The 23993-nt window shown below is 38.3% G+C and overlaps 1 protein-coding gene across 6 annotated transcripts in view; it reads right to left on the bottom strand.

The window, feature by feature from the left end:
• ATF2 (activating transcription factor 2) overlaps positions 1-23993 on the bottom strand; it is an 84846-nt gene that overhangs the window by 40154 nt on the left and 20699 nt on the right. For 4 of the 6 annotated variants that reach the window (XR_004647660.1, XR_004647658.1, XR_004647659.1 and 1 more), the window contains exons 5-10: positions 18030-18126; positions 15168-15286; positions 12330-12458; positions 7396-7574; positions 6902-7016; positions 6411-6497 (exon numbers count right to left, since the gene is read on the bottom strand). Coding sequence is in view for 3 of the 6 variants with exons in the window: in XM_034785533.1 (XP_034641424.1) it covers positions 6411-6497; positions 6902-7016; positions 7396-7574; positions 12330-12458; positions 15168-15286; positions 18030-18126 (726 nt within the window). In the remaining 3 variants the exon portion in view is untranslated. Of the gene's footprint in view, positions 1-6410; positions 6498-6901; positions 7017-7395; positions 7575-12329; positions 12459-15167; positions 15287-16192; positions 16488-18029; positions 18127-23993 lie in introns of those variants that run through there. The other 2 variants (XM_034785535.1, XM_034785534.1) reach the window with 2 other exon arrangements.

Genomic DNA, 23993 nt, shown 5'->3' on the forward strand with positions numbered 1-23993 from the left:
GACTTATATCTATTATTGAAGAGCATCTTTGCTGACACATTATTTTTAACAACTGAAGTTTAAAACAAAATTTCCATTTATTTCAGTAAAGCTCACTCTTACGATTACCACAACAAATGGTGCTATATATGATTTTGAGCGTGAAGCTTTGCTACATACAAGCCATAAGGAAATAAATAGTTATTTATCAAAATATGCAGTGGTTCTATATGCTCTGGCTCACTTCAAAAAAATATGCCAAACTAGAGTCAAATGGTAATAAATTATGCGTCCAACACCCATCTAAGGTTCTATTTCCCCCCTGTACAGATGGGAAAACAGAGTAAGGGTGGGATTTTCAGAAGCATCTGAGAGAGTTAGGTGCCTAACACACATTGAAAGTTGACTCCAACTCTAACTTAGCCACGTCGTCCTTCCCCATGAAGGATATTAGGAAAGTCAAGGGAGCTTGTAACAAATGGATGTAATTTCTGTTAACCACAGAAATGTAGAGCTGGAAGGGACCTCAAAAGGTCATCTAGTCACAAATGTGTGTTAGAAATTACGAATAATTGGTGGACAAAATAAGGAGATTGGCTATTCTGCCCATCACTCCCTTTCGGAGTCCTCAAAGAGACTTGTGGAGGGAAAAAGCTGGCTAATGTGACAATGGCTGACTGAAAGATCAGAGACTGGGAAGGAGCGAGCTTCACCATCATGAATGCCACTCTTACTATCTCCTGGCACTGCAGGATCTACTGTACCATCATTGGACCTTTGTCAACCTGATTCCAAGATGTCCTGACCAGACCTGGGCAACAGAGGGACTTAGATGACATTGCCACCTCTTCCAACTCCAGCTGAATCCCAAATACCACCTGGAATTTGAGACTATCACACCACCCACCACTCCCTTTCCTATCTCTCATCTTTTGCCTTCTGTTTAAAGAGAATCTGGCTTAGCTGGCCAAGACTGTATACTCTACAACACTTCTGTAAGTCTGTAACTGAAAAGAGGCAGCTAAAAGCAATGCCCTAAACAGCCCAACGCTGCTACAAGTTTGCCATGCCTTAGAGTGACTAATAAAACAGTTTGCTGTTCCTTTGTTTTTCCAGCAGTGAGGATGCAAGTGAAAGTCAACACTAGAGACAGAAGCTGCATTTTCCATCTGCTGTTCTTTTCGTTCCCCTTCTGTGAGAGTGTTTTGTTTTGTCTTTTAAGAAATGGGATTGGACTTTCACAGCAATGAGAACTCTAGCCCTTCTCAACTAACTTCTCTTTTCCCCATAGATGGGTTATTACCATCTTTAATACCATCTAATAGACTGTCAAGTAAGTGGGTTTTCTTTCTAAAAACTCGCTCTCCAGCTAAAGGGAAAAGAACAAGGGATGTTAAAATAAAAGCCTTCCCCAATACTTTACATTTCAAATGCTTTACCAGTTTTTCCTTCCTTCTCTCTCTCTGTATCTTTAATAAAAGGTGAAAATGATTTTTTAAGAGTGTGTTTGCCATGGCACTAAGTAGGCTGTGGTATCTGTATACCAGACCCCAAACCTTCTTTAACACTCTTTAATGTTGGATACTGTCATATTAACATCATTGACTCTTTGGGCCCATTTATTCCATCTAAATCCATAAAAAAGACACCACTAGATACATCTTCCCAGTTTGATAGCGAACCATTGATAACTACTCTGAGTATGGTCTTTCTACTGGTTGTGCACTAACCTTATAGCAATTTCACGTAGGCCACATCCCTAGTTTGCTTATGAGAATATCATATGCAACTGTGTCAAAAATCTTACTAAAAATCACAATATCTCACATCTACTGCTTCTCCCCATCCACTAGGCCAGTAACCCCATCAAAGAAGGAAATTATGTTGGTCTAGGATGATTTGTTCTTGGCAAATCCATGTTGGCTATTCGTATCACCCTATTATCTGCTAAGGGCTTTACAAAAAGATTAATAATTTGTTCCAGTATTTTTCCAGGTATCAAAGTTGGGCTGACTGGTCTACAATTTCCCAGACCCTCTTTGTTCCCTTTTTTAAAGGTATGTACTATGCTTGCCCTTCTCTAGTCCTCTGGAACCTCACCCATCTTCCATGAGTTCTCAAAGATGACTGCTAATAGTTCTGAGATTGCTTCAGTTAGGCCTTGTCTACACTACTGCAGCAAGTCTATCTAAGTTATGGTACTCCAGCTACATGAATAATGTAGCTGGGGTTGACATAGCTTAGGTCGACTTACTGCGATATGTACACTGCACTGCATCGATGGGAGATGCACTCCTGTCGATTTACCTTAATGTTCTCATTCCAGTGGAGTACTGGAGTTGACTGGAGAGTGCTATGTGGTCGATTTAGCGGGTCTTCATTAGACCCGCTAAATCGACCTCCGTTGCATCGATCACAGCAATGTTGATCCCTAGTAAGTATAGACATGACCTTAGTTTCTTAAGTACGCTAGGGTGAATTTCATCAGGCCCTGCAGACTTGAAAACATACAGCTTACCTAAATATTTTTTAAACTGTTCTTTCCCTATTCTGGTTTGTGACCCTTCCCATTTCTTGTAAATATTAATTGTGTTGAGTATCTGGTCACAATTCACCTTTTTAGGTAAAACTGAAGCAAAATAGGCATTAAATGTTTCAGAATTCCTTGATGTTACCATCTGTCCCTCACTAAATAGTGGATTTACACTTTCCTTCATCATTCTCTTGCTCTTAATGTATTTATAAAACCTCCTTTTATTGCCTTTTATGTCTCTTGCTAGGTGCCACTCATTTTGAGCCTTTGCTTCATTTTGTCCCTACATGCTTATGCTATTCTTTTATACTCATCCTTAGCAATCTGTCCACGTTGCCACTTTTTGTAGGATTCCTTTTAGTTCCGGATCACTAAAGAACTCCTGATGCAACCGTATTGGCCACTCACTAATCTTTCCTTCACATCAGGGTAGTTTGCTGTTGTGTCATAAATGTTACAATGTTCATTATGCTCCCTGGTCTACTGAGGATGGCAGATGTTGTTTCTCTGGTCGGAATGATAGTACTAATTTTGCCCAGGGGCAAAAAGTTAGGTCATCCCTGCAGGAACCTATAAACATGGTTGCCTCCTCTTGGGCAAGTTGTCATGTGTCTTTTCAAAGAAGAGGTTAGGGCCTCACCACCACATCACTTCATCCTGAATTTCTGGAATAGTCAGAATGTCTCAACTGAGAGTACCTTACAATAATATTTTTTTCTATATAACTTACAGTAAAAGATGCAAGATACTGTATTAGAGATTAGAAATTTCAGTTTTTGCATTACAGAAGACAAAAAAGTTTAACCAATGACAGCTAAAGGCAAACAATAGGTAACAGCCCTCCAAGACATTTACCAACTTTCAAGGCATCATCCCTAGTTCAACAGCCTATTTATTGTCACACTGAATGTCATGTATTCAGCAGACTGTTTTGACGTTAGGTAGCCAGTTGTTTTAGCAAGTTGGGCAACCAGTTGTCTTAGCAATTACATATAGTATATATTTATGTTACATTCCCCTAGTGTAATATGAGAAAAATCCACAGCAATGAAATATGTCTACACATGACTAAGCTGTCGCTTACAATATCAATAAGGAAGTTCCAAATGAATTCAAAAATTCTGCTTCCTTGTCTTCTAGCTAGTAACCATAGTGATATACTAAGAGAAATATGTAATAAGCCTAGAAATAGTATTTAACCGATATTAATAATATCTAGCTAATCCTGCTTATTAAGTTTTATTGACAACCGGAGCATAGCATTTTTTAAAAAGGTATTTTCATCAACTTTGTTTATCAAGGAAATATTAATCAAATATAATTAAATATTCTAAGCCCTCTGTTGGTTTAACAGAGACCACCACCAATGATAGAAGTAAATTTAATTACTCTGACATTTGCAGAATTTCAAATGTATTGCAGGTTACATTGCAGCAGTTTCATGTTTAACATATTTTTACATGCAAGAAATATACCAGAAAGACACAGAATTTGGTATTGCAAATAAAGATTTACATTCTGAAAATCAAATGGGAATTTTAAAAATTGGTAACCCATGTTGCCTGTTCATAATACTTTATATCGTTCTTAGCAATTAGCCTATGTAATTTTTTGTTGGAGAAATTTTTCTGTGAATATTAGGTTTCTTCTTTACACTTTAAAAAAAATATTATTTCTATTATTTTTGTGAATATACACTATATAGAGTGCAACTAATATACACAATTCTGATATATTCTGCCCATTCCTTATTCACAGAGACAAGAAAGAAAAGAAGAAATATGGTGAGTATGCTTTTACCATCCCATTTAAAGAAGATAAGCAAACACTGAAGTGCAAATATTAGCTACATTCTAATGAGACAATGAGACTTAAATTTTAAGTCTCACAATCTTTGTTTTTCTTTATGCTATTTTTGTGCCTTCTCTATAAGTGATTGCTTTTTCCTATGTGAAATCAAAAGCTTTTACCACTTGTATTTTTTCATAAATAAAGCTTCATAAAGCATATTACTGCATGATTTACTCTTACTCTTAAGAATTTAATTTCTTGCCCAACTAAACAAAAATAATTTGGACCTCTAGTTTTGAAGTTCTAATAGATTCCACATAGTGAAATTCTGTCAATAGGAGTCTTGATCCTATGGAATACGTCAGGTGAGGAAATAGAATTCTTGTTCTTATCTGATCCCCATTTTTTATATTAATCTTTTCCCAGAATTAAGATAAATATATTTTCTCAGAAGGCAGTTACAATTATTTTTTTCCTGACTCTGAAAATGAAGGACTCCTTTTTCAATCCCTCTGAACGATGAGTGGGGACTGAGGAGAAAAAGCCCTTAGTACTGTCCTCCCATCTCCTGCAGCACTTCAAAAGCCAACTCACCAAAGGGAGCAGAGATGGGAGAGTAGGTCTGACTGTAGCACGCAGCTCTACTCAGAGTTCACTGGTGGCCAATGCACTCCTGAGAGCGGTTGTATCATTTTGGGAAAAGGGTTTCTATGTGTCCAACAGCCTCACCTCACACAGACAGATATTTGATGTGGAAAGGGTCCTTGCCCATCTCTGGGGAACGCCTGCACCCTTCCTCACTACTGAATACACTAGGGTTTGGAGCGGAGGCCAAAAAGGAAGTTCACTGACTGAACTTCCCAGCCTTCTCCCCACATTAATAAAGGATTTTAAGGGCTTCATCCCTCTATACGGTCCATCATCCCCCCCTGCCAGCTATATATACAGTCTCAAAGTGGCTTCTGCAGCTATAGCAACTGGGCTGCCTGCTCCTGCTGCTGCCATGAAAGTGCCCTAGCAGGGTGCTATTGTCCCTAAACCCCCCTACTGCTTCACATTTAAAACTAATATTTTTATCTACTTACTGCTCCTGATTCTCCTCTTAATTTTTTAAATACAAGTAAATGAGTGTCAGGGATAATGTAATACTATTCTAAGTTAAATGCACGTAATCTACAAGACAGATTCAGTCTGTGGAGCTCTTCTATGGATGCACACGGGGGGACATTTATTTAATTTTTCTTTCACATATTTCCCATTCCATTTTACAAAAACAGATGGAATGAAGAAAAGTTAGATAAAAAAGCATTGAAGCAACTAGCTAACAAATTGGAGAAGATACACATTTTTATTGGAAGTGATTAATTAAAGTTTAAACTATAATTATTATGATCCTGCTAATGTACATTTATAGAACTGATTCTTTTCTTTACCCTTTTTGGTTATCTTAACAAACCAGCTTTTTATTTACATCATACCAATGTCTCTTTAGTGACATTGGTCACTAAACCCTATCAGGTTACATGCCTGGAAGAAGAGACCATAAGCAGCTGGGAATATTAAGACGTGTGTTGTTAGGTAAAGCCTGGTTTTTATTCCTATAGTCTTTTCTGCTAAGAAGCTTCACACCATTTTGGTATGGGCTTACCTCTGCAGTTCTTCAATTTTGCTTCTATTAGCAGGCAAGGTTCACTGCTGAAGTGATATTAAGCTTGTGTCTCCTCCCTCTCCTAAAGCCACATATACGCCTCCCTTCACCATGAGGAGCGAGACTGAGCTTACAGTTAAAATACTGGTCTTCTTCTGAGTACATTTCACTGGTGCTGCTAAATTCATAAATGTGTTTTAGTCCTGGTGCTAACAATCATACAAGAATCTGAAATTACCATAAAACCAAAACACATTGATAGCTCTCATTTTCTAGCATTGAGATTCCAGCACAGAGCTTGCCTTCTGTAAGATCAAGGTCCGTAGAAAATAAAATTTATACTGCACGGTAACAATTACTAAGTCAAACAACTACATCTGTAGTAAGATCTAATTATTAATGACATAACATTTTTTTTCCAGATTAACCTTCTTGAAGATCAATGGAATTCTAACTTACCAATTTTGCCTCTGACTGTACTGGCTGTGGGGAGGAGGGCCCTGGGATTCCTGGGATACTAGGCACCATGGTGACAGGTCTAACAAGCTGACCAGGAAAGTCATAAAAATGAAAAACAATCTTTGAGTATTCTAGCATAATACAAATTATATGATTGCATTGCCCACTAGAATCAAAACAGCTACCAAAATCTGTAAAACTAAGTTCTAAGGCTTAAGGTATATCAGTAGCTTTTTACCCTTTCAGAGTAATTAAAGTATTTCTAACCATTTAAGCAATATTTGGAATGATAAAGATATACTATTCTAATAAGTATTCAGAGCACAAATTACAATAGTTGCCAAAAATATGTATCACACCATAGTAAATCAAGTCCAAAAATCTTTTTTTAAATGTCAGTGTTTGAAATTAAAAAAAAAAAAAAGCAGCATTTATGCAAGTCTGTCTTATTTTAAAATTAAGAATGTATAATAGGTCATGTGTAAACTTACTGGAACTGCAGCAGGGACATGAACATTAGAATTTGTGATTGAGGCAGGAATAGCAACAGGCATAGTTTGTCCATTAGGAAGATGTAACAGCAGAGGGAAAGGACCTGGTACTGGTCTAAGAAAAAAAAAGAGGAGGAAATATTTTAAAAGGACACAAATACACAGCAGAATTGAAAGATATTGACGTTTCTTATTACAAAGTTTGATACATTAGTAATTTGGTGTAACCCTGTCCAAGCTTAATACAGCTTAAACTATTTGCCATTTTAACAAGGTATCAATAATATCCACATTCTGTACATTTAACAGTAATTCTGTTTGACATAACTGTCTCACATAGTTATAATGTAAACTCACTGTACTGTTGGAGAATATGGAGCTGGAGGCCGCATTGTTTATTAAACTGCAGAAAAAAGTGATCAAAAGTACTTTGTAAACTAGACAAAATCTTTTTAGAAATCTGTAATAAAATATTTTACTATCACATGACTTACACTATTGGCCGGTTGGAGGATGGAGCCTGGGTAATGACAGTGCTAGAAGTTGGTGAAGGTATTGCCTGCTGAATAATAACACTTGAGTCAGAACTTGTTAGCAATACATTAGGAACCTGCAGTGATGCTGGACGAACTATTGTTGATGTAGGCTGTGCAGTCTGCTGAAGTGACACTTCCTATGGGAAAAATGAAAATTAACCATTGAAATTACAGACCATCAATAAAGATTGTGCAGTGAACATAGATTAAAGAGAAAAAAAAATCAGCAATCTTTGTAACATTTAACCAACTTACAGACTGCTGGAGTGGAATGAATTATGCCGTTTTAAAAAACTGAATAAGTTCACCAAAAATATAGGCTCAATAATTAAGGCTGTGACAAACAAAATCAAGAAATGTATCTGTTCATCACAATTTTAGGACAAATTCAAAACCAGTATGCTGAGCTATGAGACATACTGCTCCAATATGCTGTCAGGGTTTATATTAGTAAGTCCAATAGATACAGGGTAAAGGAATTGACAATCAGAATTATGCTACCGGTTGCATCAGTTCTTGGTAAACAGAGCTTTTCAGTATGCCCTGACATACAGCAAAGAGAAATATAAATGAATATTTCTTTTAGGTTTATATAACAGCTGAAACAAAAGGGCCATTGGAATCCGTAAGAACCAAAAAACTACGTACATTTGTTACTCCTTTTAAAAAGTAATTTCTCTTATTTAACTAGGACCCTCTCTTGTGAAAAATACTCACAGGATTCTACAGTTCTTTCAGTCATTCAAGATGCTTAGAAATACCCTCGCCTACCTCTTGACTGAATCTTAAAGAAAGATTTGAGCACAGAAGATAGATCACTGTGCTTGTAAACCAGGCAAGTAACAGAACTGACTGAGGATGTGAGTGTCATAATCCTGAGAATGGCAATCAATTAGGATTCAACGAAAATATTAAACAAGCATTTAGCATGTCATAGACTCAGACTCATAGACTTTAAGGTCAGAAGGGACCATTATGATCATCTGGTCTGACCCCCTGCATGCTGCAGGCCACAAAGCCGTCCCTACCCCTTCCCTTGACTCTGCTGTTGAAGTCCCCAAATCCTGTGGCTTAGTGACTTCAATTGGCAGAGAACCCTCCGGCTAGCGATCCCCGCCCCATGCTGCGGAGGAAGGCGAAAAACCTCCAGGGCCTCTGCCAATCTACCCTGGAGGAAAATTCCTTCCCGACCCCAAATATGGCGCTCGGGATTTTACTGATCATGTAGGCAAGAGTCTCCAGCCTGACCCTTGTTAGCCATTATACTATTTACCTGCCATGGCTCGGTATTCCTTTGGCTAAAATCATGTTTTTCCATTAAACCATTCCCTCCATAAACTTATCTAACTTATTCTTAAAAACAGACAGGTCCTTCGCCCCCACCGTTTCCCTCGGAAGGCTGTTCCAATATTTCACCCCTCTGACGGTCAGAAACCTTCGTCTAATTTCAAGCCTAAACTTCCCCACGGCCAGTTTATATCCATTCGTTCTCGTGTCCACATTAGTACTGAGCTGGAATAATTCCTCTCCCTCCCTGGTATTTATCCCTCTGATATATTTAAAGAGAGCAATCATATCCCCCCTCAGCCTTCGTTTGGTCAGACTAAACAACCCGAGCTCCTCTAGTCTCCTTTCATACGACAGGTTTTCCATTCCTCTGATCATCCTAGTGGCCCTTCTCTGTACCCGTTCCAGTTTGAGTTCATCTTTTTTAAACATGGGAGACCAGAACTGCACACAGTACTCCAAATGAGGTCTCACCGGCGCCTTATACAACGGAAGCAGGACCTCCCTATCCCTACTAGATATACCTCGCCTAATGCATCCCAAGACCGCATTGGCTTTTTTCACCGCCACGTCACATTGTCGACTCAGTCATCCTGCAGTCTACCATGACCCCGAGGTCTTTCTCCTCCTCCGTTACTTCTAACTGATGCGTCCCCAGTTTGTAACTAAAATTGTTGTTAGTCATCCCTAAATGCATCACCTTACACTTTTCACTATTAAATTTCATCCTATTTCTGATACTCCAATTCACAAGCTCATTCAAGTCTCCCTGCAGAATATCCCTATCCTCCTCAGAATTGGCAATGCCTCCCAGCTTTGTGTCATCCGCAAACTTTATCAGCCCATTCCTACAATCGGTTCCGAGGTCAGTAATAAATAGATTAAATAAAATGGGTCCCAAAACTGAACCTTGAGGAACTCCACTGGTGACCTCCCTCCAACCTGACAGTTCACCCTTCAATACAACCCGCTGCTTTCTCCCCATTAACCAATTCCTTATCCACCTCTGGATTTTCATATCGATCCCCATCTTTTCAAGTTTAGCCAATAATTCCTCATGTGGTACAGTATCAAACGCTTTACTGAAATCAAGGTATAGTAGGTCCACCGCATTTCCCTTATCTAATAAGTCCGTTACTTTCTCGAAGAAGGAGATCAGATTGGTTTGGCACGATCTGCCCTTCGTAAAACCATGTTGTAATTTGTCACAATTGCCATTAACCTCAAGGTCCTCAACTACTTTCTCTTTCAGAATTTTCTCCAGCACCTTGCACACTACAGATGTTAAACTATACATACCTTCCATCTGAAGATCCCAAAGCATGTCACAGAAGTTAATGAAACAAGCCATTACCTTTAACATGGGACCCTGTATACTGTGCTATAAACTTTACCTACTGTACACGGCAACTAGCCCCCAACCAAAATTAATGAGAGAGCACTGCATGATACAGCAAACTGGAAATTATATGGTAATGCTTGTTATTACTAAATTCAATAACCTTTAATTGTACTGAAATAGACTATAAATACTCCATAAAATGAAAACACATAATAAATGCATTCTCTGGACAGGGCAGCTGAGCAGTTAACCAAACCAGGACAGGGCTAAGATGAAAACCCGTTAGCTGCGACTCAAATCAAGATCAGATAAAAGTGATATTTGTGGGTTGGAGAAAGATTATTATCTCCACCGATCGAGGAAGCATGCCCACTGTTTGTTCCTTATTAGATCCTCTATTGCTCTTGGAGGTACATACAGGTAGCAGCAGCAGAGCACTTTATCTGGACTTGGCTTTTATCTTTCCTTTTGGATGCAGGCCTTTCCAATTACTTATGCCTTTGTCAGATTTGATTGCTGCTGTACTCAGGACTACACTTTAAAACTATGAAAAAAAACCTTCCCTTAGTACAGATTTCAGCTGTCCACTTATTAAATGGTATTTCACTTAGGGAACATATTACACCTGTGCCCTATAGGCTGCACTGGCTTCCATTTGATTTCTGAATGAAGCTTATGTTGTAGATTTGGACTGATAATGCCCTGAATAGTTAGGGACCTAGCTGCCTAAAGACTGCTTCTCTTTCTATGGTGCCTTTTGAATTCAGAAGTGGTCAAACTGGGAGCATTTCTAGTTTAAATCAGAGTGGATTGGCAGCAGGGCTTTTTCAATAAAGAGACATTTAGCTTTGAAACTTGCTCCTCACCAAAGAACCAAACACAACCTACATTATTTGCATGGCTCATCAGTTCTCCCAGATTTTGAACAAAGGCATGAAGCATTTCATTGTGGGAAACCAGGGGAGGACTGCAGCGGAAGAAATCTGCTGTGTAGATCTACTAAAGGGCAACCTTGCGCAGATTAAGTTTAGGAGCTGTGCAGAAGGAGAATGTGGCTGCCATGAAGAGCTCATAAGTGCTGCAAGAGTGGAGCTGTGATCCTGGGCAGTTTACAAGCACCAGATGGCAGCAAATTCCTCCTGTAAGTCTTCTTTACCCAAGATAATGCAACTGCTTCGGCTGCTTTGCCCATTCGGCTGCAAGAAAAGGTCTGGTGGCTCAGGTCACACTCTCATCCTTGATGCACTGAATCATGAAAGATATCCCTTTCCCCTGCCTCCCATTCTGTCCTTTTAAATACCAGAAGTATAATAGCCAGCAAAGAAACACATTTGTTTCCCCTTTGGGAAAGAGGGGACTAAAAAGCAAGCAGAACCTAAGAAGGCAGGCAAAATGTCAGGCTGATAGCAGGAAAATGGACATTTTGTGAATTTATATGGTATCCTGGCAAAAAAAGGTAAACTACGTGGTCATCTGTACAGTCACAATCACATTATCTAGGCCAGGATCAGGGTTGTGGTGCTGGGACCATGCTGGTGCAGGTGATCAGTGCCCCCTCATTTGTCAAGGCATTTATCAACAACAACAAAAATCACAAAGCAGTCCCTAAACCTGTGACTTTTACTAACTTTACCAATATCGCACCATGATTTTTTGATAAAAAAAAAGATGTGACAAATCTGCAGCCCTATTTATGATGTATAAAGATGCTCTTTTTTAAAAAAGTTGTTTTTCTTATAAACAGAAAAGGAAAGTCATGGACTAAATGAAGAAAAGTGAGTGAAGTGATCTGTATAAAAGAACACCTATCAAACTGAAAAGTAAGATCTACAAGATGGTAATTGGGCCAGCACTTTTGTATGATTCTGAGAGCTGGACCCTGAGGAAGAGCTAGGAGCAGTTCTTGAATACAGTGGAAATTAGTGTTAAGATGAATGCTTGGAGTTATAAGGCTGGAATGGAGAAGGACTCAAAGAGCCGAACCCATGTAGATGAGACTAAGACAAGAAGAAGAAATATCAGGAAAAATCTGTTCTCTCCTAAATTTGTTGGAGGACCAATGGGAAGAATAAAGAATGTTTATTTTAAGCAAAATTTACCCGAAGGGTTGAAGGTTTTGAATCTTTTACAATCTGACTGCCATCACTGTACAATCAACAATTAGGTTACCAAAGTAGTTCTAGTAAATATATACAAAACCAAATTCACAGCAATGTATGTTCTTTATAAAAATGTTTTAAATCCAGAAAAATAAGTTCCTGACCTTTTCATCACTGGTAGTGGACTCTGGATGAGGTAAAGGACTATCCTGATGAGTTGTCTCCACAACTGAAGGCTCTTCAGTTTTATTTCTTATGATTGGTGTTGCAAGAGGAGATAGATCTAGAGGCATCTAAAAGAGTAAACATGCAAATAAACCTGTTAGCCACTCAAATTATAATATGTAAAAACAAAATAAACAGCTGGGGAAAGTATCAGCCCTATGGAGTAGAGGCTCTGTTCTCAAGGAGCACAGGCCATCTAAAGCAGAGCCAGCTCATTAAGCTACCCCTCATTCCCACTTCTACATGACCTTCAGTCCCTTGGGCAGATGTCTGGTTCCTCTCCTTTCAAGTCCTCAGGCCAGCCAAAGTACAGGCCAATCCCTGTAAGTTCTGTAGGAAAAGTGTTAACTTCCTAAGGTTTTCAGGAAAGGAACAGCTGGGAATGGAGCCTAAGGTATTCTGCTTCACAAGATAGCCATATTCTGCAGAAAGCCCCTTGTCCCTGCCTTGTATTATCTTCAGTCCTTTGGGCTTCTGAATGGCCTACTCTCTTCTATACTCTGAATGCTACAGCTGGCCATAATGATTCTAACAACTTGAGAATAAGGACAATTATGTGACCATATATGTGACCATGTAATCACACTGTATCGGGCTCTTGTCTGTAACTGATTACACTTTCAATTCAATCATAAGTAGCTTGTAATGGAGAACTCTCAAAATCTCAAATACCACTTTACCACATACCATACTAAAATTTTAAATTATATTGCTAAGAATAAAGTTTAAACTTTGAAAGCACTTTAAGCCTCAAAATATATGGAAGCCTAAGGAGGAAATCTCAACCTAGGGCAAAACTTAAAAAAACAAACAAAACCAAAAAACACACAAGACTCATTTTTCTTTCCCAGTAATTTTCTGTCTTTTTTAGTGTGATTGCAGATTTGTTCTGAATAACTGCCCTCCATCACAACCTAACTTCTACTTTATTTTGAACTCACATCATGAAGTTACATTGCAATGCTTATTAAATTTGATTGTTACCAAGCAAATGATTAGAAACATTACAAACAAATATATTGAATAATTATTGAAAGAGATAAAATTGTTTAAAAAGAGAATGGGAAAATATATTTAATTGCTCAAACGGCTTCATATTGTTAAAATCTGACAGAACAACTTTTAAAGGTATGAGGACTACATCTGGAATTCCTTTAAGAAAAATATCTTTTAACCAGTATCACTGATACTGGTTAAAGAAAAAGAAAGTCCAAAGTATTTAGCCACTGACTCATATTGCAAACTAGCCCATCTGCCAAAATACCTTAGAGGAAAATAATTCTCTCGAGAAAGAGTATAATGAAAGGTAAAAATCTATCTGGTTCTTTTAAGAGACAACCAAACTTCATCGAAGAGAAAGAAAATTGTTTAGGAGTGCCCCTTCTCCCTATACTTTTCCAGAACATGGAAGTTAAAAGCCAGAAACTAAAACCTCTGAAAACCAGAAAATGCAGTCAGATAACTCCTCCCACATGATACTCCCTATTAACCCCATTCTCCTTTGATCATTGCCCTTAGGAGTCACTCAGGGAGATCACAGTACAATATCCCTCCCTAAGACATGAAGGTCAGCTGGGAGGATGAAGAGCAGTGTTGAAGAAACTGCAAAGAAGTTTTAAAAAATTCTTTGATCCTTGTAGCCTCTTGAGATGGCAGTGAGCGCTCTGGAAACCTCCTGCAAGTACTCACAGGCTCAATAGTGCTACGTATAATGGTGCAAGAAATCTATTAGGGGGAGCCATCATTTGGAGCTGTGTTGGGCTCACAGAAAATGGAAGGTGACAGATTTTTTTAGGGCTCAGTAAGGTTCTATCTCCACAGAGACAAAAAACTAAAGATGTGATCCTGCATACCTTTGTACATTTGAATAACTATATTTATATGAGTAAAGTTTTTCACATTGACAAGTGCTTGCAGGTTTGGGCCCTAAGCATTTATAAATGGGAAGGAATTAAAATGAAAGACATCACATCTAAATGTATTTAAATAAAGTTCACTAGGAATGGATTCAATTCAAGTTTACGCAAAAATTCAATTTGTACAATAAGAACAAGTGTGGTGGTTTTGGTTGTTATCAACATTTGTCTTTCACGTGGGATTTGTCTGTCAAAGAAATTTAAATGTCAGTTTAACTGAAGTTAAAATAGTAAAATCTGTTCTCAAACCATACTTCACTTTTAGTTGCTGAATTTGATTACCACTGTTTAACTTATTATTTTAACAACTGAATATTAGTAATGTGTACATTGTTAAAGTGTTGTCTAATCTGTATACCTGCAAAACAATTGAAGTATAAGAGTTATTCCTTCCACCTGATTTTTATTTATATATTTTTTCCCCTTTTAAGAACTGGGTTCTTTTTAGAACCATTTACTCATTTAGGGCCTCATAAAAAGCCCACTGGAGTCAATGGAAAGGTGCCCATTCACTTTAATAAACTGTGGATCGGGCCTTTAAATAATTAAAAGACAATAGTAAAGCCAATTAAAGCCACATTGTATAAAATGAAACAAACAGGTATGTTAGTCTTTGCAGGACTGGGGCCTAAATTTGTATTTTCTCCATACAACATATACCTACACTTCTATGTTGATGACTGATGCATTTCAAAGTTGAAAAACAAAATAATGAGAACATTGATTTTTTTAAAGCATACATTCCAGTATAACACGGTTCCTCTGCTTTATCAAAACAAATCTCTCAGTACACTAAATACTTCCAGACCAAAACAAAAATATTGTATACAGTAACTTCTAAGCGCAATACTGCCAACATACTTTTTTAATGTCATCTTCTGAAGCCTTTTTGAATTCATTTTCAAAAGGACTTGCTAGCTCATTGAACAAACCCACTTCTTCACAGTTCTTCAAGAATCTAGTTGGTGTTGGTGTCTGATCTGAAATGAAATGAAACATTTTTTTCCAAAATACCATTTAGTAAGAACATGTTCTTACGATCTTCAAAATAAAAATATGAAAATACCTCCAATGCCCAAGTTTTAATTACTTTGGTTATTTATCCTAAAGTTAACACTAAAGCAAACAACCACCTAGTTAAAATAAAGTTTGTGCTACAGTTTAAGGGCTCTTCTTTAATATCATTTAAAAACAAATTTAAGATGTAACTTTCCCCTTTAATTATAAAGACTTGCAGCCCATTCTACCTAAAACCACTATTGCTAAGGTTAGAAAAACTCATTTGTTTTAAATAATTTTTCAGTTAAAGCAGGCATATAACTCTTCAAAACTTTCTGGCAATTTAATTCAAAATACTTTATATATTTTTACTGTGTGTGTAAAAATAATATTTTGGGCATTTTGGAATATTTCTGCGCTAGCTTTTCTTAAAATTGTTTTATTAAACAACTTAGCTATCAGTTATTTCATAATGTGGGTTTTGCTTCCATTTATTTTGGAGAGAGTAGTTAGATCTGAAAATATTTAAATGATTAAAAATAGACACATCAGATACATGGGCCAATTTTCTTAGATTTTTAATGTTATTTTTATAATACACTATAAATAAACAATATGGACGAATGCCAGTTCCCACTTTGATGAGGGCACACTTTGCTATGCCCTGGTACAAATTAATAGGTGTAAAACCCAACAATGCACACCAGTGGGTCAGCAGAGATTGCTATCAGAGGGAAGCCTTTAATTAGACTTCTCTTCTGTTGAGTGGAGTTCCCTCTTACCTTGTCACTTTCCACTTTCAAACACACACTTATAAGTAGCAGGCTACAATGGAGGCTTGAATGGTTACATACATAAAGAAAATCAGATAAAAATATGGTATTTACATTAATAACTGTTAACTTTTGGAAGGTGGCATTCACTTGTAGTTTTGGTAATTAGGAAGACTCTCTCATTCAAAACCCCAGGGATAAGATTGGAAAGGGAGATATGGCATGTGGCCAAAAAGTTTCCTAGGCCTCCAAGGCACGCTTCTTTTCCTCTTTCATTCAGGCCAGCCAGAAGTGGTACTGTTGCTCCACCTGCTGGAGAGACACAACTGAGGTTTGTAGACCAGTCCCTCATGGTATAGATACAGGGGAAGATGTAATCAAAAGTCTGAGTTCTGTCTCCATCTGTTGGCTGAAGGAACAACTCTTAAGTGCCTGGATTAGCAGAGAGGATCATTTTAAGAAAGAAGCTTTATTTTCAAACAGCAATGAGAGTTGCTGTTATGTGAGGGCCCCCCACAATTCAAACCCAAAGGAAAGTGGCATTGATGGACTCGTGGACCTGTTTTGTATTTCTTCTTTTACTGTGAACAACAATAGGGACTACTGCTTTTGTTATTCATATGCTGTGTCATTTATAAGTTACATGCAAAGTGTGGTGAAGATAGTATCCCAAACTTTTTTGATTTAAAAGATGTTTGCATAGTAAAACTAAAATCACAGTACTTCCATTGACTATTGTGTGAATGACTTCTGTACTCATTTTAAATTTATATTTTGGATAGTTTGGAAACTCCCATTTATTTCACTTAGAATTTATGCACTGTCAGGTGAAAGTAAGCTGTTATACTGTACAGTATGTATTATAAATATAGGAAATAACATTACACAAGGTTTCACTAATTTCAAGGGGAGTTCATGTATGATAGTGGGGAAAGATCATGGAAGTACTGTAGCACGCTTGGGAAGGCAGATAAAGAACTCTCCTATTGTTTCACTGCCACTCACCTGACTGCCTGATAGATCTCCCCCGCAAACTGCACACACTGCAGAGAGCATTTATGGTATTTAAAAGTCTGCCAGTTTTTTTAACTGTAGAATTCCATTTGTCTGCCTCTCCTAATAAATTAGCAACTTGGAATAACGGAAGGTTGGAAAGAGGGGCTAGTGCATTTGTACAATTAAATTAGACTGCTCCACCATTGGAAAATGTTTTGACTATATCCATGGTGTAGTATATACACTATCCGCAAGAAGTTCAAGAGGAGCTTACTTAACAATATTTACAGTCTAATGGTCCATTCATGATTGGTCTATAAGAGCCATAGACTTTAAAAAAAAAATTCCTCTCTAAATTTATTAAGAAATAAAACAATAATAAGAAAAATAAGATTCTGACTGACCAAGAAAGGCAAAGGGATTCAGGGATTAAAGTTTGATTTCAGATATTGCAAATAAGTAGTTTTGACTTAGACAAAATTAAAAGACTTTTCTTTATAACAACTTATTTATTTTAAAATATTTACAATATTATTGATTGATTTTCTTGAGACAACTGAAGTCTGTAAAATGTGTAGTATTTTTAGGGGAAAAAAACTATTTCAACATACGTGTAAACTATAAGGGCAACCAAGACCTTGGGGAAGCGTTTAAGTCAGATGAAGTTAGACATAAAAGGTTATACAGCATGTGCTTTTTTATATATGAATGCTTACATAGGTTAGTCAACTACTGCAATATTGACAATCATGTATTTATTATATACCATGTGAAGAGAGGTGATTTAGATAGAAATGTAATGGATAATGAATACATGTTGCAAACCTTCACCATACAGGAATTCTTTGGTATTTTCTTTCACCAGTCTACAGAAGTTATATCATGTACAAAGCCCCACAAAATTTGTGCACATTCCAGGAGAAAGATGGATAACTTAATAAAAGTATATACTAACCAGCCACAATGACACTGTCATTACGAGCTGGACCAAATTTCAGTGTCATCTCATGTTTATGTTTATGGACAGCCAAATGATCCTCGTTGGTAAAACGCTGTGGCAAAAAGTTTTAAAGTACAGTTAAAACTTTGAATTTGACTGAAGTGAATTATATGGAAAGTCATTTTCACAGCATGTAAAACCATCATTATCACTAAAATATCAGTTGATTTTTTTTTTTTTAAACAGATACACATCTGTTCTTGTTAATGCTGGATATAATATTCTACCATCAAGTGGTCAGAAAAAGTTAACTAAAAATACATATACACACTACTGCTAAAGAATGTCCGCAATAATTAAGTAACAACACTATGAGTCAGTAAAAGTGAAGATACTGTGAAGAACCCTACAGTCATCAAAAAGTCAAGATACACTTTTGACACAAAAGGAGTATTATAAACATTTATTGTCTGAGCACAGTAACCTCTGTGGTTTTGCAATTACAGAAGAGTTGGTTTTCTGCCATAGCTAAGGTTGAAATATGGTTAAGGTTGAACATGGCTTTTTGTTTAAGGGTTGACCATTGTGAATGCTCTAAAATCCACATTCCTACTTGGATTGTCTTTGCTGTGCCACGTGGGCCTGTAGAGTAGGGTTAATAATCCATAAAGGGATCATTTAAGCAAGGTGAGTCCTCCCCAAGATACAGTCCCTCAGCTTTTTACAAAATCTTATTTTTTTGCACACACCTGGAACTCAGATTATGGCTCCAACAGTCCCAAAACTGATCTCATTCACTCAACATTTAATTTAGCTAGCACATGACACCCACTCAATACAATACTGAAAAAGTTATTGACAGAGTTTATATCTCCAGAATGGCTTTTGCCAAAATTGATGAGCCAAAGAGATGGAAATGCACGTGTGCAGCAAGGGTGCGAGGCAGGTTGTTGTCACAATAACTAGATGGCTTCAGGAAACATGTTGTGTTCATTGTACTCATCCATTTTGAGTTCTATCCCCACCCTTGGCAGCTTTCAGAGAAGGTGCGTTGTGCACATCCTTGCTCTTTGCCTGCATTCTGCAGGGCTGCTTTTGGAAGTTTTACCAAGACCAATGTTTCTGGTTTAAGAGCAATATTTTAAATTGCTCTAAAATCAGAATCTGCATGTGGATTTTACTTTAGAAGTATTGTCCAGGAAATTACCATTAATTAAATAGAGAGAAGATGAGAGACCACTAGACAGAGTAACTAAATCACAAGTCAGTCTTTGTCTGTTTCCTGACCAATGTAACTGAGTGTGATCAAAAAGATAGCAAGTCTATGTGTCATTGGTCAAGAGGTACCTACTGCACAACTCATTCTCAGGAGCTTTTCACAATTTTTTCAAATTCTTATTACTTTGTTGAGACACAGCTGGGGAGTGTGTGTGTGTGTGGGTGTGGTGTCAGAGCAGTGAAGGAATATGGGGGGTGGGATGGGAGCTTTTCAGCTTAGGGCTGTATTCTGGCACAGCTACTGAGGGACCAAACACACCAAGGATAATTCAAATACTGGTTTTCCCCACATTCTCCCCTCCCCTAGCCTGCCCGGGTCAGGTAGTGTCAGCAGAAAGGTGGGGATGGGGGAGATGCCTCCCATTCACAGCCCCACAGCTGGGGGCTAGAAGGTGAGCTCAAGGAGCCGGGGGCTCCTGCCTCTCATGGGGGGGTCTTAGCCCCTGTCCCTCCCACTTTGCATGTAAGCCAGGATCTGGGGAGTTCCTGCCCTTCACGGGGAAGTCTGAGTCCTTGCCTCACCATGTGTGAGACACGATCTGGATCCTCTGCTGAAGATGGATGTCTAGAGCCTCTTCCCCATACACTAGGGCGAGATTTGGGCTAGGGACTTTTTCTCCACCACCTGCCTCTTCCTGGTTTCAGCCGATACATGGAATCCTCATAGCCCCATCACCTTCCCACTTACCTATAGCCCCTCCAAGATCACCAGGGGCATGGAGTGCCAAGGAGAAGGGTGCAGCTGATAAATGTGTGGAAAGGGCTCAAAGCAGCAGGCATATGGAGGGAATGTTGGAGGAGACAGAGCAGTGTCAGAGCAGTAATAGGAGAGTTTGAGCAGCTTGGAGGAATATGGGGGTTGGAGTAGTGCAGGAAAGAGTGGAGTGAAAGGGGGGTCAGAGGTGTGCAGCAGGTGATACTGGAGTGGCTTCTGCTTTGCCCCTCCCCGCCCCCAACCATCAATATTAACATAAATTATAGGTACTTACATGGCCCCTATCGCTGTAGTATCCGAGTGCCTCAATCTTTAACGTATTTACATTCACAACACCTCTGTGAAGTAAGGAAGTGCTATCATTCCCATTTTACAGTTAGGAAACTGAGATTCAGAGACACTAAGTGACTTGACAAAGGTCACACAGGAAGTCTATGGCGAAGAAGGGAATTGAAGCACCTAACCACTGGATCATCCTTCCTCTGATGACCTCACCCCTCCCTTCAAAAAAACGCCCCCCGCCCGACTCGACATTAGTCCTTGCACCGTTGCTGCATCTCTTTCCCAGTTTCTCAAACTGCAGGTCCCATGCTAATGCCTGCTTCTCCTGGACAGGAGGGCTGAGGAGAGAGAACCAAGCTGTGCCAGGCAGGCAGAGAGATGGGGAGATGATGTAGGGGCACTGAAGACACTAACATGCGGACAGTGTATTCTGCGGCTGGGGTAATCACTGCCAAGGAGACAGAGGCAATGGAGGTGGAGAGCTGGGCTGTGGTACATAAGCACACTGAGAAATTATTATTATTATTTTTTTAAACTCAAAAGGAAATTAATTTTGCCAAAACTTCATTAAGGCAGAGTTAATGTTACCCAGTCATGCTTTGTGCCCTTCCAAAATGTGGAGAATGGCTAAACTTAAACCTCTGAAAACCTGGGAAGTTAAGGTACATGCAACCCCTGCAATGCAATCTTAACTCTGCTCTTTTAGAGCAATTCCTCAGCATACCAATTACATACATTCACAACATAGATGCTACAGCATACGAGCACAGTAGGATAAAGTCTAGTACCTTCTCTTTTCCAAGGCAAACCTTGGGTTTACGTCAGGTATAGGAAACTACCTACCTCCCCTTGGTCTACACTCAAACACTGAGTTTACTCCACACAAACCACCCCAGATTTGCAAAAATGTTACCACACTTTCATCCTTGGCCTGAGGATTTGTTCTGAGACATTACCTTCACTTATCCCTCACAAAGCCCCGGACACCACTGTCATGTATGCCATTACACCGCTGATAATCTTCATGACAAGGTAACTGGCGCAACTCTACTGACAATCTACAAAACTCAATGCTGAAATGAAGCATACTTGATCCCTCAAGGTACACCTGCACCGCTCTTTATATCACAGTCACAGCTCTACCAAGTTGTTCCAATTAATCCCTCCATCATTCAAAACAAGTACACCTAACACAGTGAATATAGCTGGAGTCCATGCAGATAAATGTCAGAAGTCAAATCTGTGGAACTTAACACAAATAATAAGACATGCTTAGTCCTTTCTCAGATCTACTTACTCTAGATTCAGAGATTTTAAGGCCAGAAAGGACCATTAGAACATAAATTCTGACTTCCAGTATGAGACAGGCCAGAGAATTTCATCCAGTTACTGCTGCATTGAGTCTAATGCCTTGTATTTGACTAAACCATATTCCAGAAAATAATCCAGGCTTGATTTGAAGACATCAAAAGATGGAGAATCCTCCACTTCCATTGACAGTTTATTAACCTTTGCATTACCCTACTGCCAGCTCCAGTGAAAGTACAGTTAAGGTTGTATTGTTGGGATGGAATATATCCTTATCCCTGCACTCTGGGTTTTCAGATGTTTAAGTTAGCCACACTCCACATTCTGAAAGGGCACAAGACAAGTGAAGGTAAACAACTCCGGGCCAATGAAGTTTTGAGCATTTAGTTTATTTTTTTCAGTTAATATGGATTTTTTAAATCATTGCATTTTTAAAAATTAAATTCTTGAAGAGATGCTATCAACTTGAGTGCTAGTCAGTTTTTTTTTAAATTAGCTAAAAGTACTTTCAGGTATTATTGTCTACCTGCCCCTGAGCCCCACTCTACATGTTACTTCTTTAAAAAAATGTAAAATAGCCTAACAAACCAAAGTGGAAACTGATCAACTTTACAGGGAAAATTGTTAAACAATGTAACTATTTTGTCAAATGCACAAAACCTATTTTCGTCTACTCCCTTTCAATCACATCAATCCTCAATGATTCTTGTAACAAGTAAAATATTCAGAAAGAAATTACATTTTTAAATTGATGATGTCCCTTAAATCTATTTTTATTTAAGCTTGGTGAATATTTCAGTGCTCATGAAAATGAGGGACCTGTGGCACTGCTAGAGCAAGGCATAGTGCAGGTTGGTTTTCCCTTTATTGTAATGCAGTAACGAGCACATATTTTACCTGCTCACTGTGCATACATGCAGCAACAGCATTTACCATGATGACAAAAAGCCACAATTCTCATTGATTTCTACTACTTTATACTTAAAAAAAAATGTTTGCCATTTTTTAATATAATTCACATCACATAAGTTACTTCTGAAACCTGCCACACAATCGAGTTTTTTCAGTCTAACTCCATGGTATAGAGCCCGAAAAGCTAAGCAGAAATTACTTGAAAGAACAATGTTTCAGATTAGGATTACTCTTGATTTCTTTTAAATATAAGCTACTAGAGCCTCCCTGGGATAGTTCTTGGGGTTTGCTATAGACCGCCGGGATCCAATTTGGATATGGATAAAGACCTCTTTAATGTTTTTAAAGAAGTAAATACTAATGGGAATTGTGTGATCATGGGAGACTTTAACTTCCCAGATATAGACTGGGAGGACAAGTGCTAGTAGTAATAATAGGGCTCAGATTTTCCTGGATGCGATAGCTGATGGATTCCTTCACTAAGTAGTTGCTGAACCAACAAGAGGGGATGCCATTTTAGATTTGGTTTTGGTGAGTAGTGAGTACCTCATAGAAGAAATGGTTGTAGGGGACAATCTTGGTTCGAGCGATCATGAGCTAATTCAGTTCAAACTAAATGGAAGGATAAACAAAAATAGATCTGTGACTAGGGTTTTTGAATTCAAAAGGGCTAACTTTAAAAAATTAAGGAAATTAGTTAGGGAAGTGGATTGGACTGAAGAACTTGTAGATCTAAAGGCAGAGGAGGCCTGGATTTACTTCAAGTCAAGGTTGCTGAAACTATCAGAAGCCTGCATCGCACGAAAGGGGAAAAAAGTCCTAGGCAGGAGTTGTAGACGAAGCTGGAAGAGCAAGCATCTCAGAGAGGTGATTAAGAAAAAGCAGAAAGCTTACGAGGAGTGGAAGATGGGAGGGATCAGCAAGGAAAGCTACTTTATTGAGGTCAGAACATGTAGGGATAAAGTGAGAAAGGCCAAAAGCCATGTAGAGTTGGGACCTTGCAAAGGGAATTCAAACCAATAGTAAAAGGTTCTACAGCCATATAAAGAAGAAGAAAACAAAGAAATAAGAAGTGAGACCATTAAACACTGAGGATAGAGTGGAGGTTAAGGATAATTTAGGTATGGCCCAATATCTAAACAAATACTTTGCCTCAGTCTTTAATGAGGAGCTTAGGGATAATGGTAGGATGACAAATGGGAATGAGGATATGGAGATACATATTACCACATCCGAGGGAGAAGCCAAACTCAACCAACTCAATGGGACTAAATTAGGGGGCCCAGATAATCTTCATCCAAGAATATTAAAGGAACTGGCACATGAAATTGCAAGCCCATTAACAAGAATTTTTAATGAATCTGTAAACTTAGGGGTTGTATCGTATGACTGGAGAATTGCTAACATAGTTCCTATTTTTAAGAAAGGGAAAAAAAGTGATCTGGGTAACTACAGGCCTGTTAGTTTGACATCTGTAGTATGTA

This window comes from Trachemys scripta, chromosome 11, assembly GCF_013100865.1.
Source record: "Trachemys scripta elegans isolate TJP31775 chromosome 11, CAS_Tse_1.0, whole genome shotgun sequence".
NCBI classification, from domain to species: Eukaryota; Metazoa; Chordata; order Testudines; family Emydidae; genus Trachemys; species Trachemys scripta.